The sequence below is a fragment of the Callospermophilus lateralis genome, chromosome 9, assembly GCF_048772815.1.
Source record: "Callospermophilus lateralis isolate mCalLat2 chromosome 9, mCalLat2.hap1, whole genome shotgun sequence".
In the NCBI taxonomy this organism is placed as follows: domain Eukaryota; kingdom Metazoa; phylum Chordata; class Mammalia; order Rodentia; family Sciuridae; genus Callospermophilus; species Callospermophilus lateralis.
In genome coordinates, this window is record NC_135313.1 from 59,581,325 (window position 1) to 59,601,624 (window position 20,300).

Below are 20,300 nucleotides of genomic sequence, written 5' to 3' on the forward strand. Positions count from 1 at the left end.
TGAATATTTTATAAATGGAGTCAAACTGACTTTATCTTTCTGTAGCCAGCTCACTTGCCTGCTTATATTTTCCTTCCTTCCTTCCTTTTTGCCTGCTTATATTTTCCTTCCTTCCTCCCTTCCTCTCTTCCCTTGCTTCCCTTACCCTCACCGTCCTTACCCTCAACTCCCACCCACCCCCACCTCATGGTCATGCTCCTGGGTCTCCCTATGATGTGCTGGCTAACCCAGAAATCTTGGCCTCAGTTGATCCTTCTGCCTCAGCTCTCCCAAGTAGCTGAGACTATAGGGGTGGACCACCATGTCCATCTTAGTAACTTTTTTTTTTTAATCAAGATTATGTTTATGAGCATTTTTATTGTTGAACAGTAAATCAGTGTGTAAATATACATAACTCTAGTTTATTTATCAATGGACATATAGGTGATTTTCAGCTTTGGGCTACTATACACAATAGCACTGTGAACATTTGTGTCCTTATCTCCTAGTTCACATGATCCTCTAAGATCTAGTCTTTGAAATGGAACTGCCAAGTTATAGTGTTTTTAACTTTACTAGGCACTACCTTATGAACTATTCTTCGCTTAGTTCGAAAAGTCTAGGATTGCCAGATTTAGCAAATCAAAATACAGGATGCTCAGTAAAATTTGAATTTCAAATAAACAATAAACAATTTTTAGTGTAAGTAAGGCTTATGCAAAATTTATGTTTTATCTTACAAGATCAATAAAATTTATTAAACCACAAACATTGACCAAGAAGACTGAGTATCACCCATACCCAAACCAGAAAAGGACACACCAAGGAAAAAAAAGTACAGACCAATATCCCTGATATACTCAAAAGCAAAAATGCTTAATAAAATGTTGGCGAATCCTGTTCAACAACATATTAAGAAGACTGTATATCATGACCAGGTTGATTTTATTCCAAAGGTAGAAGGATGATTTAACATATACAGATCAATAAATGCAATTCATCACATAAATAGAATTAAGGACAAATCACTTAGTCACCTCAATTGATGAAGAGAAGGCCTTTGACAAAATTCAGTACCCATTCATGATAAAAACATTGAAGAGGCTGGGGACAGAAGGAACCTATCTCAATATCATAAAGGCTGTGAAATGAAAAATGCAAAGCCAACTTCATAGTGAATGGGGAAAAACTGAAAGCATTTCCTTTAAAATTAACATGACAAGGACATCTATTTCTATCACTCCTCTATTTAATATAGTGCTAAAAATTCTAGCCAGAGCAATTAGGCAAGATAAAGAAATAAGATGAATACAAATACGAAAGGAAGAAGTTAAATTATCACTGTTTGCATATGATAGGATTCTATATTTAAAAGATCAAAATAAATAAGTAAGTAAGTAAATAAATAAATAAATAAACTCCACCCAAAGTCTCCTAGAACTAATAAACAAATGCAGCAAAGTAGCAGGTAAAAAATCAACATACAAAAATCAATGGTTTTCCTATATACCAATAACAAATCTACTGAGAAAAAAATCAGGAAAACAATTCCATTCACAATAGCCAAAAAAACCAAATAAACCTGAGAAAAAAATCTAACCTAGGAGGCGAGAGACCTCTTCAATGAAAACTGTAGAACATTGAAGAAAGAAATTGAGGAAGACCTCAGAAGATCGAAAGACCTTCCATGTTCATGGACAGGCAGAATTAATATTGTTAAAATGATCATTCAACCAAAATCAAAAGATCCAGTGCAACCCTCATCAAAATACCAATGACATTTTCCACAGAACTAGAAAAAAAAATAGTCCTAGAATTCATTCAGAAGAATAAAATATCCAGAATAGCCAAAGCATTTCTAAACCAAAAAAAAAAAAAAAGCAACACTGCAGGTCTGACAATACCTGACTTCAAATTATACTAAAGAGCTATAGTAACAAAAACTGTATGGTACTGGCATAAAAACAGACACATAGACCAATGGTCCAGAATAGAAGTCATAGAGAAAACCCACACATCTATAGTGATCTGATCCTTGACAAGGTGCCAAAACATACTTTGAAGAAAAGATAGCCTGGGGCCCTTTATCTCTCATCTTGCACAAAAATCAATTCAAAATGAACCAAAAACCTAGAAATTAGAGCAGAAACTATGTAACTCCTAGAATAAAAAAGAGAGTCAACATGTCAGCATATAGGCACAGGCAACAAGTTTCTCTGAAAGCTCAGGAAATAATGCCAAGAGTTCATAAATGGGATGGCACTAAATTAAAAAAACTTCTGCACACAAAGGAAATGATAAAGAATGTGAAGAGAAAAAACCTACAGAATGAGAGAAAATCTTTGCTAGCTACTCTTCTGACAGAGGATTAATATATAGAATTTATAAAGAGCTCAAAAAACTTAACTCAAAAAAATCAAATAACCCAAATAATAAATGGGTAAATGAATTGAACAGACACTTCTCAAAAGAAGAAACACAAATGGCCAAAAATAATGAAAAAATGTTCAACATCATTAGCAATTAGAAAAATGCAAATCAAAATTACACTGAGATTTCATCTCACATCAGTCAGAATGGCAGTCATCAAGAATACAAATAATAATAAATGCTGGAGAGGACGTGAAGAAAAGGGAACACTTTTACACTGTTGGTTGGATTGTAAATTAGTATGACCACTATGGATATTAGTATGGAGTTTCTTCAAAAGAGTAGTCATGGAATCACCATATGACCTAGCTGTACCACTCTTCAGTATTTAGTCCAAAAATTTAATCATACTACAGCAGTACATGCATACCCATGTTTATAGCTGCATAGTAAACAATAGTCAAACCATGGACCTAGTGTAGGTGTCCATCAATGGATGAATGAATAAAGAAAATGTGATATATACACACAATAGAGTTTTTTCTGTTACAAAGAAAAATGAAATTATGTCATTTGCAGGAAAATGGGTGAAACTAGAGACAATCGTGTTAAGCAAAATAAGCCAGACTTAGAAGGTCAAGGATTGTATGTGTTCTCTCATATGTAGAAGTCAGGAAAAAGGAAAAGAAAGATGGAGTGGGGATCTCAAGAAAATCAAAGGAAGATCAGTAGAGGAAAGGAATAAGGAGGTGTGAGGCGGGGGGGGGGGGGGCGGTGCTGGGGAGTGATACAAACCAGATTATATTGTCATATTTTGTGTATGTATGAATACGTAACAACAAATCCCATCATTATGTACAACTATAATGCACTAATAAAAAATGTAGAAAGAGAAAAAAACAGAAGAGTAAGTGTGTGGGGTGATAGGCTCTTGGTCCTTTCTTCCTTTGCTAGATGACTAAATCAGATGTTTATGAGTAGGTCAGCTCAGGGGCTCAAGTGCTTGCTAACCAGTTGTGTTGGTAAATGATTGGCTCAATAAATATGCATCACAACTGTATGCCAGTCAGGTGCTAGGTGTTGGAAATACAATTGTAAACATGAAAGACCAAGGGCCTTGACCTCTTGAGATTTTTAGCCAAAGCAGGGAAATGGAAGAAAGAGAAGTACTACAGCAATGATAAATGTACTATATGAAGAAAAAACCTACAAAATGAGAGAAAATCTTTGCTAGCTGTATTCTCAAGCTGGCTTTCTCTTTGGGAATATTTCTCTCAATGAGATTATCCAAAGAACCTTTCTAGTGATCTTTTCTTGCTCTTGAGAATTCTCCTTTGTCACAGAATGACAGGGGATCCTTTCTGTCCAAATCTGGATGCTTGATTTTTTTATAATTTAACTTTAATTTTTAATTTGTTAATATACCTTTATTTATTTTTTTTTAATTTATATGTGGTGCTGAGAATCTAACCCAGTGTCTCACACATGCTAGGCAAGCATACTAACACTGAGCTACAACCCCAGCCCATAAACGCTTGATTTTTCTGCAGTTTTTTTCTGTCGTGCAATCTATCACCCCAGCCATCCCATCAGACATTTTTTAAATGCCTACATAATAGCAAATGTGCAAGATGTGAGACCAATTATTTACCATTCAGAAATTTTTATTTGACATAATCATTTTTTAATAAAATTATATATAGGCACAATTTGTGTCCAGAGGCCCTTTTCTGCTTAGATTATTTTAAAAAGTATTTATTGAACTTTTTTCAGAATATAAGAGGAAATACACGATTCATTGTGCAAAATTTGGGAAGACATAAAGGAAGAAATAGTAATTATGTAATCTCGTAGCCTAAGGTAAGTCATTATTAATTTTTTGGGGTGTGTCCTTCTAGTCACATATACTTGCAAACAAATTGGGATCATACTTTTTACTTTACTACAGTGTGAAAATGTTATCAATCTTCTTTGATATTTTTTGAAGACATGATTTTAAATAATGGCATGACATTCCATTTTCAAGGTGAACCATGGTTTCTTTGATTAGTTTCTTATTGCAGCTGGTAGTGGCCTCTTTATAAGTCAGCAAGTGCTTTTTTTTTTTTTTGGTAGTTGTAGATGGACAGCATACCTTTATTATTTGTTTATTTTTATGTGATGCTGAGCATTGAACCCAGTGCTTCACATGTGGTAGGAAAGCCACTGAGCCTCAGTCCCAGCCCAGTAAGTGCTATCTTTATCATAAGCTGTAAGAAGGCAAGAATCAAACATCTAATAGTTTTTAGGCAACACTCACAACCAAAAAATATCTAAAGTAATTTGATTATACATATGCTGTGCTCCTCTAATTACCACTTAAAATAAAAGCAGTAAGACTGCCTAAATTGCAGCTCAGTTTGTATAAAAGTAACTGTAAGCTCTGGACACGATGGGAGAATAACCTAGGGTCATCATATTCCTTATGCAGAATTGAGCTTTGTTTAAGTCATAGAATTCCTAGGAGCCACCCAGTATCTCTAACCTCTTTTTCATAGGTGAGGCAATTGAAACAAATATTGTTTTCTGCTGAGACTAATACTCATGTCTCTTAACTTCTTTCTTGTCCTATGCTCTTTTCACTACAATCTGCAGACTAAGCTTATTCTTAAAAATACAGAAAGAAGATACATTTATCTACATGTTGTTATGGGAACCATTTCCCCTTATAGTACATGCATGCTGGCACAAAAATCTCATGGTAAGATCCTAGGTATGCATCCAAGAGAATGCAAGCATATGTCCAAAGACTTGCACATGAATGTTCATAGCAGCATTATTCAGAATAGGCAAATGGAAACAATGCAGAATGTTGTATTTTCATACAATGGAGTAGTAGTCAGCAATAAAAAGTAATGAAGTAGTTATACATGCACGAATGTGGATGAATCTTGAAATAATTATATTGAATAAAGATACCAGACAGAAGAATGCAAATTGTATCCTTATATTTATCTAAATTAAAGAAAATGCAAAGTACTCAGTAGAGGCAGAAAGATCTTGGTTACCTGGGTATGGGACTGGAGTAAGGGGGAGTCACAAACGGATAAAGGAAACTTTGGAGGGTAAGAGATTGTAGAAGTGGTTTTTGGGTTGTATACATGTAGCACTTGACAAATTGTACATTTTAATTATGTGCAACTTATTGTATGTCAATTAACTCATGAAGTTTAATTTGTGAGATCTCCCTTTTAAATTTGAGAAGCAGTGACAAAAAAGTCACTGAAATATCTGAAGCACAAGAAAACTAAAATTACTTCTGCAGATAACTGACAACCAAGGTTCCATTCTAGCATGATAGTTTATCTGAAGAAAACATTACTATGAGAAATGCAAAGTCATAAAAATAAAAAATAGAAATGACATTTTTGTCCCTCTGGTGATCATGCCATTTCCTCATGTCTGCATAGTTCTCTATATCATAATCTTTTCAGTGTTCTATTCAATTTGGTTTTTTAAAGAGCAATAACCTTGTTGTATTTTTCCTGAACTATTAAGACTGTTGTTTTATGTACAAGATGGCCAGTCGCGGTGTGTGTACGCGGGTGGGTGTGCAATAAAGCTACACTGTATCCATAAATTTTAGCAAATGCTGTAATTTGTTTTGGTATTTTGTAGTCAGGACTCAACAGCGGCACCAGAAACAAATTGGAAATTTCTAGAAACCATACCCTTTGTACAAGATGAATGCTGTATAGTTTTTCCAAATATAGGCAGTAATCAAATTTTTCTTAGATTATCTATGTACTGTTTTAAAACAAAGAACTGCTATCACACACATATAGTCCACAACACCGGTAGTATTTTTAAATCCCTTTATTAAAGATTGTTTCCTAAAACACAGAAAGTTTTATTTTCAACCCCCCCATCCCCGCCACCTCCTTATTTTCTTAGTTTTTTTTTTTTTTCCTAGTTATTACTCCCATTTTGCAGACAGGGAGGCGCATACAGGTTTTGTTTTTTTTTTTTTTTTCCACAGTGCAGAGGGGCAAAGAAAGAAGCAACTCTCAACTTTTCAGTTCCATTTTGAGAAACGATCACATCCAACTCCAGAGACGCGACAACCCGGCGAGAGCAGAAGCAATTCTCCCCAGGCTGGGTGTGGGTCGGGAGCCAGGCGCGCTTCCGCGGGAGAGAGGGGGAGTCAGGTGGCAGCGGAGCGGGAGTCGGAGCCCGAGCAGCGCGGCGGGGGCGCGAGCCGGCGCGCCTCCCGCCGGCGGGCGCGGGGAGGCAGTCCCCGCGCACACGAGTCCGCCAGCCCCAGGCTCCCGCGCCGCGCTGCGATCCGCGGGCGCGCCAGGGGCGCCCCGGCGCCCGCGCCTCCTCCCTCGCGCGCCCGCTCCCTCCCCGCCCCCCCCGCCCCCAGCCCCTGGCAGGTCCCTCCCCCCATGCCTGCTCCTGCGGCCGCCGCTGCCGCCGCCGCTACCGGAGGCGCAGGAGCCTCGCGATAGTGTTTGCACAGGCGGCGCGTGACGCTGCCGCCGCCTGTAACTGATGCAGAGGTTACCCCGCCGCCTCAGCCGCCACCCACCGCCCGCCGCCGCCGCCACCCGGGCGACGCCGGGGGCCGACGCACTGCAGAGGTGCCGGCAGGTTCCGCCCGCGGAAGTCTCCTCGGCCGGCGCAGCCCGCGCTCCGCCCGCGCTCCGACCCCGGCCCCGGCGGGCGCCCCCTCGACGCCTCTGCAGCCGCGCTCCCTCCCTCCGCCTCTTCGGCGCGCCCGCCCGCTCCCTTGCTTCTCCCCCCTTCCCTCCTCCCCGTCCCCTCTCCTTCCCTCACCTCTTTCCTCCCCACCTCCCCTCTTCTCGGTTTCCTCCCCCATCCCCTTGACTCTCCCCTCCCAGCCCTCGCTCTCTCGCTCGCCCTCAGCGCGGCCCCCGCCATGACGGAGGCGGGTGCCGGTGCCGTTGCCGCCGCTGCCGTCGCAGGGGGGGAGTCGGGTTCCCAGAAAGTAGCTTGATGAGTGTCCAAAGTAGCAGTGGAAGTTTGGAGGGGCCGCCATCTTGGTCCCAGCTCTCCACGTCTCCAACCCCGGGCTCGGCGGCGGCGGCCAGGTCCCTGCTGAATCACACGCCGCCATCCGGGAGGCCCAGGGAAGGTAAGCGCCGCCGCGCCCGTGCCCGCTCGAGGGCCTCCCTTCCGCGCCGCGGACCCGCGCCCCGCCGCTCCTCCGCCTGACCCCGGGGTTGGGGGTGGTGGCGAGGTGGACGCGAGGCCGCCCGGCCCCGGGGAGGTGGTGCGGTGGCTGTGGGTGGTGGTTCGCGGGTGGCGGAGGAGACGGACGAGGGGGTGCGTGCTGGTGGGGATCGGGTGAGGCGCACAGACTCGCTGGGGTTCCAAGGAGCCAGTACTGCGAGGGTGGGAATTCTCCCCCTGGACGCGAGCCTCTTTCTGCTCCATTTGCTAGTACACTCAGTACTCTTAACCTCCTGGCCTCCGGTCTCTGGTGGGCTTTCCCTCCCGTTGGAGCATTCATCTTCTAGCCCCCTCCCCTTCCCCCGCGCACTCCTCCCATAGAGGCGGTCCCCACTCTGCGAGGTTTGCTGCCCCGGACCTGGAGGATGCCCTTCGCTTTCAGGGTGCCTGCCCTTTGGGAGAGGCGCTGAAATTATTCAGGCAGACTTTGATCCCCAGCGTGGTCCCCTAGAGCAATTCAAACGACAGACTGACTCGTGGGCAGGCTGTTTAAACCACCCCTCCAGATGGTTGCAACTTTCTCTCCTTCGCCATCGCCTCCTGCGTGTTTGTGCGTTATCTTCCCGAGTGCAAGTAGGCTACTGTTCCTCTCTGACAGGGTTGTGGGTTTTGTGGGAAATGTCTGCCTAAAGGTTACTGCAAACACGCACCAGATCGGTTACAATTGTTTTCTAAGTTTTCTGGCTTCTTGCATGCAAGTGTGCTGCCACCAGATGTAGCAGTTACACAGCTAGTAAGGCAGAGGAGAGTGCTTTTGACTAAAATTTCAACTTGCTGTATTTAACTTTAAGTATACGACATAAAATGGAATTTGGGAGAGCACGCATTTATGGGGGAAGAACAAATGTGGATCGAATCTCTTTTAACGCTCTTTTGTCTGGAAAATGCGTAGCGATATTCGTCAGCAATTGGTAAATGGGTTGTTCACTCCCAGTTGTCTCACACAAGGAGATTATAGGCGCATTTCAAAAAAAAAAAAAAAAAAAAAACGTTTGGAAGTCTAATAGTCTAGTGAATCTTTTAAAGAAATCAAGAGCTTCGACTTACATAGGAATCGGTGGGATTAATTTATTCTGAAAATATCTGTCGATATTTACTACTAAGAGCCATGACAATTGTTAATCAAGTGTTTTGTGCCCCGAATCCAGTGGTTCAGGCATAGCATTCTTTGTCATTTTGTTCCTGTGAGCATGTGTGAAAGTGACAATAGGCTCAAAGATTGGCATGAATATGCTCTAGAAAATTCATGGAAAGGTTTGATTTATGGCATCCATTAAACATGCCTACTACATTGACAGACATTTTTCCCTTTTATCTATCCCAACACTGATTTTTCATTATTAGAAGGTAAAAGCTTAATTTATTGAATGACTGAAATTTAATACATCTGATGATTTTCTTGAAAATTTGTATTTTTAAATGTGATTTCTGAATAGAGCAGTTGGTGCTTTTAGCATAATTTTACTTGTATGTAGTTTCATTAAGGTGCTTAATGATAGTAAAAGAACATTTTATTTTTTAAAACTCTTTTTATCATTCACTCATCTATTTCTCAGGTACTTATTGGGCCATTACTATGAACTAGAACCTGTACTAGATACTGAGGGCATAATGTTGAATTGTTCAGTCTGTTGATATCTGTTATCAGTATTGGGAATTTGGGAGTCACAAAATCTAGATGGTGAGTTTCTGAGGTAACTTAAACTCTAGTTAAACTTCTCATTTGTATCTACTATTCTGCACTTTTCCTGATGTTTGAAAAACTTTGAAATTGTTGGAATAATGTAGCTTGAACTTCCAAATAACCAGAATTTTTTGTAGCAGTTTAGATTACAGTAGATTTTTTTTTTGTAACCTATAACAATGAGTTTCTGTTAATTAATGAAATAATAGAGTATACTTTTGTGAAAGTTATACTTCACATCAAATACTTATTTGGAGTGGGGGAGTATTGGAGATCAAACCCAGGGTATGAATTGTGCCAGGCAGTGCTCTACCAATGAGCTTTCACCCCTAGCCCTCACACCAAGTACTTGTATGGCCACTGTGGGATATTTCTTTTTGAATAACCAGCATGTAAGGTAAAACTGTGTTAATCCTCTAGGGTTATTTATTCATTTTGAGATTTTGTAGTATACTCTCAGATTTCACTAATGCTAATAGGAATTGTATATATGAAGCACCAAATATCAAGATGAAGAAGTTTGCTATTCAGTGGAGTCCCAGTTTTTATTTAAAGAACGGGTTTAGCTCCTTTTGTAGGAACATGTTGATATGTTTCATAAATAGAAGTTTTTTTGTGTGTGTGTTTTTGTTTGATTTTGGTACTGGAGATTGAACCGAGGGGCACTTTACCAAAGAGTTGCATTTCCACCCCTTTTATTTTTTCAGTTTTAGGCAGGATTTCACTAACTTGCTGAGGGTTTTTTGTAGTTGCTGTGCCTGGCTTCAAACTTGCAATCTTCCTGCCTCAGCCTGCCTTGAGTGGCTTAGCACCTTACTATGGCTGAGGCTGGCTGTGAAGTCATGATCCACCTATCTCAGCTTCCTGAGCTGCTGGGATTACACATGTGGGCCACTGCACCCCAGCTGTAAAGGTTACTTTTGAATGAGTTAATTGCTGAGCATCAAATGATTGATTATACTTGCAATTTTTTCCTTTACCATCTTGTCAGTTATGAATAATTTGTTTCACTTATTTGTTTTTTTATGTATTTTTTTATTTATAGATGACAGCGGAAGGCATTACAATTCATTACACATATAGAGCACAATTTTTCATAACTCTGATTGTATACAAAGTATATTCACACCAATTGGTATCTTTATACATGCACTTTGGATAATGATGTCCATCACATTCCACCATTATTTCTAACCCCATGCCCATTCCTTCCCCTCCCACCTCTCTGTCCTGTTTAGAGTTCATCTATTCCTCCCATGCTCCCCCTTCCTACCCCACTATGAACCAGTTCCTCCTTATATCAGAGAAAACATTCAGCATTTGTTTTTTTGGGATTGGCTAAATTCACTTAGCATTATCTTCTCCAACTCCATCCATTTACCTGCAAATGCCATGATTTTATTCTCTTTTATTGCTGACTAATATTCCATTGTGTATATATGCCACATTTTTTTAATCTGTTCATCTACTAAAGGGCATCTAGGTTGGTTCCATAATTTAGCTATTGTGAATTGTGCTACTGTAAACATCCATGTGGCTGTGTCCCTGTAGTATGTTGTCCTTTGGGTATAGACTGAGGAGAAGGGATAGCTGGGTCAAATGGTGGTTCCATTCCAAGTTTTCCAAGGAATCTTCCATACTGCTTTCCATATTGGCTACACCAATTTGCAGTCCCACCAGCAATGTATTTTACTTATTTGTAAATAGTGGAAGTAGTTTGGTCTAAAAGATGGTATCAAACAGTACAATTAAACTGTTGTTTCTCTGTTTTCATGTTTGAAGACTGCATTCCTTAGATAGAAGAATTAAAGTATTTGAACTGACATGGTAGGGCATGGTGGCACATACTTGTAATCCCAGCAACATGAGAGGCTGAGGCAGGAGGATTGCATGTTCAAGGCTAGCCTGAGCAATTTAGTGTGACCTTGTCTCAAAATAAAAAAAAAAACAGGATTGAGGATGTGGTTCAGTGGTAAGACACCCCTTAATTCAATTCCCAGTACTAATAAGAAAGAAAGAAAATATGCTTTAATCTTTTGGTCTCAGGACTCCTTTATTTTCTTAAAAAATATTAAAGATTCCATACAATGAATCCCATTGTCAACAACAACAAAAAAATAGATTTTGTTTATGTGAGTTATATCTGTTAATATTTGCTGTATTAGAAATTAAAAAGTTTTGAAAATATTTATTAGTTTATTTTAAAAGAGTGGTAAACCAACTACATACTAATAAGGTTTTTTTGTGAAGAATAAAAATATTCTAAAAATTAGTGCAGCTAGTGGCATTGTTTTATATTTTTGCAAATCGCTTTGGTTTCTGGCTAACTAGAAAATGGATTATGCTTCTGTTCTCAGTCTGTTGTGATATGCTTTTATTTATGTATGTTAAAAAACTTCACCTTCATATAGATAATGTAGTTGGAAAAGGAAAAAATATTTAATAGCCTTTTAGAGTGAATATTCTCTGATGTTACACCAAAATGACAAGTTGCAGTTTTTCTTTAAAAGGTTACTTGCAATGTGAAAGTCCAGAAATGTCTTTAGGACCCACCCAAGATCTTTGGACCATTCATTAGTCTAGAAAAGAGACTAAAGGGTGGGATACACATAACTGTTTTCAGATATATATTTCACAAGCATAAATAGAAGTGAGAATAGATTCATTCTCCTGTTGGTTTTTATTTATTTATTTATTTATTTATTTTTGGTACCAGGGATTGAACCCAGGGGCTCTTAACCATAAAACCACATCCCAGCCCTTTCTATTTTTATTTTGAGACAGGGTCTTTCTAAATTGCTGAGGCTGTGATCCTCCTGCCTCAGCCTCCTGAGCTACTGGGATTACGAATGTGCTCTATGGTGTTCTCGTATTTTGGAAAGCAGACCTGTAAGTGAATCAGGAAGACATAGATTAGTTAGACTTGTCCAACAACAGAAAGAAGTATTTAGCTGTAAGAATTTAGAGTACTAGAACATTTTTGGAGGACAGTGGAGATAAATTACAGATTCTTATATTAGATACTGATGGATTTACAGTTTAAGGTCCCTGGAATTTAAAAATGTAAATATTTGTGATTCTTTAAAAATTCTTACAAATAGTTAAACTATAGTTAGATATCTGTTAACATTTTTGAATATTCTCTCAAATCAGTCAACTATTGTTGACTTCATGACTATTTTGTATTTTTTATTGTGACTTTCCTCTGAGGATTTTCCTGTATTTTCTGGAGTCAACAAGATCAGTCTTTCTGAAATGTTGCTAAATTTCTTGTGAAATATAATAGCTTTGAAGATATTTCAGGGAATCAAATGTTGTTTATCATATAGTTCAGTTGAATTGTAATATATTTGAGAACAGAGTTTTAGAGTACTATGGGGGCTGATTTTCAGTTTTGAAATTGAAATGATAACATAGTTTACATAATGTTATATTTGTAATTGTTTATATGATTTCAAAAGTAATATGCTTAAGCTGTTCTGATATTTTCAACACTAGAGTAGGAAAAGAGGAAACATAAGGAAAAGTGTTTAAATTGATCTCTCTTGAATCTAAAGATGTACATTAAATATAACCTGGACATAAAATAAAAGTGAAGAATTTTAATTCTTCTTCAGAGACTTATACTTGTAATATTTACCATTACTTGTAAAAATTCTTATTTTAATTATATGGGAGATAATCACTTCTGTGAGTTGAATTTTTAGATGGCTAGAAGTTAGGCATGAACTCTCATAACTTTTTTTAAAAAATTTATTTTTTAGTTGTAGTTGGACACATACCTTTATTTAATTTAATTAATTTATTTATTTTTAATTGTATGTGGACTCAATGCCTTTAGTTTTTAATGTGGTGCTAGGATCGAACCCAGTGCCGTACACTTGCGAGGCAAGTACTCTACCATTGAAGTACAACTCTGGCCCTTATTTATTTTTATGTGGTGCTGAGGATAAAACCCAGGGCCTTGCACCACTGAGCCACAACCCCAGCCCCCTCTCATAACTTTTTTGAGTCCAATTTAATGTGTAGTAAGTGATACACCAGCTTGAAACTTCATGTACTTGTTGCATTTGGGTTTCAAGCTCATTTTCTATTAAAAAAAAAGTCATAGAAACAAGTTATTTAGTTTCATAACTCCTTCATGCATTTTCATAATTTTTAATTTTTTTTAAAGAGAGAGTGAGAGAGAGAGAGAGAGAATTTTAATATTTAATTTTTAGTTATTGGTGGACACAACATCTTTGTTTTGTATGTGGTGCTGAGGATCGAACCCGGGCCGCATGCATGCCAGGCGAGCGCGCAAACGCTTGAGCCACATCCCCAGCCCCTTTCATAATTTTTAAGTGTCTTAGAATGATTTAGAGGAATAGTGTTAAAAATGGGCGAAGAAGTGTGGTTTAAGTGAGAAAGTGATTGCATTTCACTGTAGTCCTTATTTTGCCATTAATTAGCTGTATGATCTTGGGCAAGCTGCTTAGTTTCTTTGCTTTGATTTCATAAAATGAGAATTATGCACCTGAATGGTTCCCTGGAAGCAATCTAGTACAAACCACATTTTACAGATGTGGAAACTTAGTTAATTTGCCCAGGCTTTCACTGTTACTGATTGGGACCAAAATGCTGTTTATCAACTCTTAGGGTAGTGGTTTTCCCAATGATTTTGATTTACAAAATTGAGGGGGTAGGATTAAAGTCACTCAATGTCTCTTTTAGCTGGAAAACTCCTGTGACATTGGAATATAATACTCTAGTGGAAAGTTTGTAGCTTTTATTTATTGGCCAAGGAAATGTTTCTTGAAGAAACAATGTAACCTTTTCAAGTCCAGGTACCTAAAAGACTTGAACTGGAAGGATTGCTTGAGCCAAGTAGTTGAGCAAGATCCTATCTCAGAAGATAGGTTTGTTAAGTCTATTTAGGTTTATGAACATGGTAAGTTGTGTGCTAGGTAGTCTTGTTTTTTGAAAATGATCAATGCACAAAAATACTTATGTATCTGTTAAAATTATGTAAATTACATAAATACCAATGTGATACCCTCAATTGAAATAATTAGATGTGATGCCCTGCAGTGAAATAACTAAATGATTTACTCCTCAGAAAATACTTCTGGAGTATATTTCAGCCTAGACCCTGTGTTTGCCTCTAGTTAAGTGCCTGTGTTCTTCAGCATTCTATAGGATTTTCTTATTTCTGTGGCACCTCCATCATGCTACCATTTATTACACTTTTATTTATGTTACCCACCAGAAAGACAAGTCTTAAATTCAGAGACTGGTTTTGCAATGTGTAATAGGATGCCCTCTACAGAGCTGACATGTAACTGAAAGTTTTATTGAAGGAAAAAAGAAGTAGTCACACAAACACACACGCATAAAATTCACACACACATTTCAGACTCAGGAACATGCTTATTTTAGTAGTTCTTAAGGAAGTTGTATTTTAGAAGGTGATATGGCTAATAGTAAAAACAATAACTGAACTTTATTGAATTTGCATTTAACTCCTTTAATGTCATAACCCTGTGAGGCATATTCAATTATTATTCTCATTTTACAGATAAGAAAACTGAGGCACAGAAAATTAAAGCAATGTTAGTCCTGGGATTTGGAGCAAGTCTCTGTATTTTAATAATTAGGGCATATTGCTTAAGATCCTAAAGTTTGATTTTGAATAATTTCTTAGTTGATTTTTCCTTAACATATTAATTTAGTAACCAGTCTTTTAGATTTCGTTCAATTTACCTCTAAATTTTTAAGTTTATTTTTCCTTAACATGAGTTTTATATATGTGAAGATCAGATTGAAACAAATAAACAATAACAATAAAAGCCCCAAACCAAATACCCAATTTAGAAAGCTATACCAACTGTGTGGATCTTACATTTCATTTTATTTTAAGATAAATTTAGTCCCTTCATGGAAAATGTTAGAAATTCATTAATGAAAAATCTTGTTTTCCTGTTTGGTAATCTAATTTGGAGCTCCATTTATCTTAATATTTTGGCCTCACAAGCCCACAGGTTCCATAGAAAATAAACATTAGGATTAGAACAAAGAATTTTCCATTGTTGATTCATCCTTCTCTTGTTGTGGTGACTCTGAAAAAATTGTGATGCTTTGTGGTAGACCTTTGACTCTTATTAGTATTCAGTATGGGCAAGGAAAAGAAGCTTGATGTGCGATCTGCCTCATATGTAGAAAGTATTTTTTAAAACACTTTTTATAATATTTATATATATGTTTAGTTGTCAATGGACCTTTATTTTTTATTTATTTTGATTATTTATATGCGGTCCTGAGAATTGAACCCAGTGCCTCACACATGCTAGGCAAGTGCTCTACCACTGAGCCACAACCCCAGCCCTAAAACACTTTTTTTTTTAAACCTTATTTAATTTATTTATTTATTTTTAGTGGTGCTGGGAATTGAACCCAGTGCCTCACGCATGCCAGGCAAGCGCTCTACCACTGAGCCACAACCCCAGCCCCAAACACTTGTTTTTAATTCCTCTATTGCTTGCAGAAAAGAAAAAGTCCTTGGTAACATGTACCATATAGCAAATCTAACAACAGGCAGAGAAAAGGTGAATGTGTTGATAGGAATTCAAACGAAGGAGTTGAAAAATATGTAGTATGGATCCAGGTGGTAGATTGTTGAGTGTTGAATTAAATTTTCTCATTGTGGCTTCCTTTGTGGGTCTGGAATTTTTCAAAAAGGCAAGTTATTCAATAAAAGTGGTTATATTTGCCAAAGATTCATTGGAAAGCTAGATAAATATGAGTGGACTTTTTTAGGATGATTTATGATGTGTTCTTCATCTTATGTGGATTATTAAAGAGTTGGTTATACTCATAAGTATGTACTTTCTTTGGAAGCTAATCAACTAAGAAAATGTCAAGCTTCCTTTAGGTTTAGAATTCTTATGCTATGTCAGTAAGAGCTGATATAGTTAAATGTGATATATCATGTAATTTGATGTTTCCTACTTGCTACTGTATTTGTGTTTCCCATTTTGATGATGAACAGTAGTGCTACTGGGGAGATTTCAAGGGATTTGTGTGAAGTTAATCATATTCATCCCATCTGATGAGACCACAGGTATATTTTAGTTTTATGTTTATTTTTTTAATGAATAGTGTGTTTTCCTCTTAAAAATACAGTTTTTCTCTGTGTAGATTTTTAAATATCTATTTATTTATTTATTTTGGTAAGCAACCATGCAATTATATGGCTTAGTTAACTTGCACACATTTTTACTTATTTATTTAAAAAATACTAACTCTAGGTACTGCTCTGGGTACTTCATAAAAACAAACTCATTTAATTCTCCTCACTTCATATGAAATAAGTACATTTATTATTCCTGTTTTACAGATGAGAAAATTGAGGCACAGAGAAATTAAATAATGTACCCAAGAATACAGAATATGTATCAGAGCCAGGATTTAGACTGGACTTGCATGTTTTAAGGACTACACTAATCTGTCAGTGTTATTCCATTGGCTAGATATATGGTAATTAACCATTCCTCAGCTAGTGTGGTAGTTATGATTCTCTTGGTTGCAGGTGTTCAAAACTTAACAGCTTCGGTGAGTTAAAAAAATAAATTTATTGGTTTATATAATAACTGGGAATTGTCTGTGGAAGAAGATGAATGGCTTTGGAAACAAATAGATCCAAGATCTCAGATAATGTCAGTGTCTCCATTACTAGGTTTTTCTAGCCTTTTGCTTCTGGAGACCCAGACATATACCTGTAGCTTAGCAACTGCACTTGAAAGACAACTACTCTTTCCCAGTGTCCCTGTATCATTTCTGGGTTGATGCAGATCTCTTTTAATTTTCAGCTTTTTAACTACTTACCAGGACCTAAGAGATGAGGTGCAGCAATGATAGCCATTAAAGCTGTGGGTGGAGTAAGAAATTTGTGGTTGACTGTTTCCTTAAGACCACGTGGATTAAGTGAGGTGTAGTTTTCCTGCGAAGTGGATGACAGTGAACAAAACAACAACATAAGGAGTTGTTTAGATAATTTATTTTCCTTTTTATTCTGCAGCTATGGTATAGTAAGTAAAAGTTTTTGTTTTTTTTTTCCATCAGTGCAGAGAATATTAAGATAATTTTAGGGAATTTGGTAAATGTTGCCAAATTATTTTTTGGAAAGATTATATGTAGCTCATGCACAAGCAGTGCTTGAGATGGATATGTATTCATGTACCAATGAGTTCAATCCATTCTAAAAATCTTGGGCTCAAGTATTATTAACATAAGTCTTGAACTTAACCAAGGGTTGCAAACCTGACACTGAACAAATATCCAATCCAATTTATCAACTGTTTTATTATATTCTCTCTGGGTATTTCTTATTCTCGTATACATACATACAAACATATATACATATACGTATATATATGATGTTTATATGTGTATTTACACATATGTATAAATAAATTTTTTTTGTGTTTATTTATTTATTAATTTTTTGGGTGGTACCGGGAGTTGAACCTATGGTATCACACATGCCAGGCAAGCATTCTACCACTGAGTCATATCTCCAGCCCTTCTCATTATATTTAAATTTTATTTTATATTTTTAAAAAACAAAACCAAAAGGCTAATACATGACAACACCCAGTAAGCTCTCAGGTCTTCTTACTTTTTTTCATGTCTTCTTTGTCAGACCTAGTTGACAACATTCTATGGTCATTTGCCAGATCAAGACTTTCCACGTATAGATTATGTTGCTGTAGCTCTCTTAGTTCTTTATATTTGCTCTGTGATGTTTGCACAAGACCTGTGGTTGCATTTTTTAGAACATCCCCTGCTTTAAATGGTATGTGACTGTACTTTCTTCATGTGAAAAAGCATTATTACATAGAAAATTATTATAACAATTTTTCAAGCACACTGTTTGTGTTGGAATTAGGTTCCCATTTGGCTTTTGGTACTTGATGTACTTATTTAACCTATGATTGCCTAATCTATAGATTTTGTTTGTAAATTCTGGGATAACAATAGTAAGTACCTCAAAGGTTGTGAGAATTAAATGAGAAATATATGGCATATTAACTACTGGAATGTTTTTCATCTATTACTGTTAGGTGTGGATGTAATGATACCTTAAAATTTAAATGTTTGCTTCTCTTTTTTATATGGTGAAGAATAGACAACAAATACTATCTAGTTAAATGGTTGTATGGCTAGAGCACACTTTGCTTATATAGATTGTTTCTCTGGCTGCTTAAAGAATTCTGTCCAGAGAATTTTGTCTGACAGAGGCAGATTTTAAATGATGTTCTCAATTACTGCTTTCCATTTTAGTTCCTGTAATTTTGTATGGCTTGAGAACTGATCAAATGAAGAGACATGGTTATATCTTTTAAGGATCAAGCATTAGATTTGGATTAGCAGTATTTTGCTTTATCTTTGATATGCAGTACTGATCTTTTTTAAAAAAACATTTATTTTTTAGTTGTGGATGGACACAATGCCTTTATTTTATTTTTACATGGTGCTAAGGATCAAACCCAGTGCCTCACGCATGCTAGGCAAGCACTCTACCTCTGAGCCACAACTCCAGCCCCTGCAGTAATAATCTTTAAAGCACTATTATAAATTTTAAAGGTGACCTGCATTGTGTTTTTTGTGTTCCTATTTGGACCAAGGAAAGTGCTTTATGTGCACTGAGTGCTTAATTGTGTTTACTAGTGGGTGTGTAGGAGTGTGGCATGGGAATTAGAAGTATGGACCTGAGTTTATCTTTTCTCCATTGTTTTTGATCTCTGTGGTCCTGGACATATTATTTGTTGTTGTTATTATATATATTGGTGATTCTTTTCTTTTGAGAAGAAGGGGACAAAAAACAAGCTAATAATAGGAAGTCACTGAAAAGTAACTTTTGGGATACAGCCCCTCATTTGTGGTTGTTTCCATATTGCAGTTTTCATAATTATCTTTGAAGTGAATGTATGCTAGTTTATTTAGTTAATATACATATGCAAACTTACTCACAGTTAGTTGTCTCATTTTTTTCATTTTATGTTATTGTGGTATTTATTATATATATAATCACTTCCTTTTAATTACCTTAGTAAACATTTTTAAGGATTTGTTTTATTGGATAAAGGAGGTGAATATTATTTATGTTATTTAATATATGTTGTCATTGTTGTTTTCCCAGAGGGGCAATTGGGATTTTAAGGTCTATTATTGTTTCTCAAGGATGAATCAATTGTCAAAGCTTTGGGGTTTTATAGAAACTGTATTGAAATACTTTGTTTATTTACTCAGCAACTGTTTTGGGGCCTGGAGTTAGCACTGGGAAAACAGATTCATAATAGTCCCTGCCTTCTAGGAGCTTGGTTGTAGTCTAATGAGGAAGATTTATTTATAATATGTAATTCATACTTTCAAAGAACACATTGAAAGGTGGATTAGATAGAATAATCTATGAGTTGCCAATTTTCAACTTCTGAGATAAACAAATTTTATTAGTATTACTTTGTGTAAAGTAATACATTCTGGGGATGCAACTAAGGGCCTCCCCCAATGCTAGTCAGGCAGTCTACCACTGAGCCACATTCCCAGCCCTTTTTGTGAGTTTTATTTTCAGGCAGGGTCTTGCTGAGTTGTCCAGGCTGACCTTGAACTTGTGAGTTCCGCCTGGTAGCTGGGATTATAGATGTGTGCCCTGTGCAGTCAATTATTATAGTTGTTACATCTACTATAGGATGGTGTTATGTTCGTTGATTGGTTATTAGAAATAAAACAGACTAGTAGGATATAGGACTAGTGTTTCTTAGAATCTAGTTAGGCTTCAAGTGGACTGAATTATAAACTGGAGATTCAGGAATCACAGTGGCATTTTCTCTTGTGGGTCATAGAACAACTCTTTTCCAGTGCTGTGAAGTTCTCTCAAAAGAAGAGAAAGGTAGTTGTATTTTCTGTCACAGAGGTATGAACAAAGTACTCTCTAGAGAATAGAGTTACACAAGTTATCGGCAGTTTAACTGCTATTAAATGGTATTTTGTT

At 37.2% G+C, this 20,300-nt stretch overlaps 1 protein-coding gene across 1 annotated transcript in view; it reads left to right on the plus strand.

Annotated features, from left to right (window-relative positions):
• Positions 1–6,809: 6,809 nt before the first annotated feature.
• Tlk1 (tousled like kinase 1) overlaps positions 6,810–20,300 on the plus strand; it is a 130,468-nt gene continuing 116,977 nt past the window's right edge. The window contains exon 1 of the mRNA XM_076865737.2: positions 6,810–7,486. Coding sequence (XP_076721852.1) covers positions 7,348–7,486 — 139 coding nt within the window. The 5' untranslated portion in view covers positions 6,810–7,347. The remainder of the gene's footprint in view (positions 7,487–20,300) is intronic.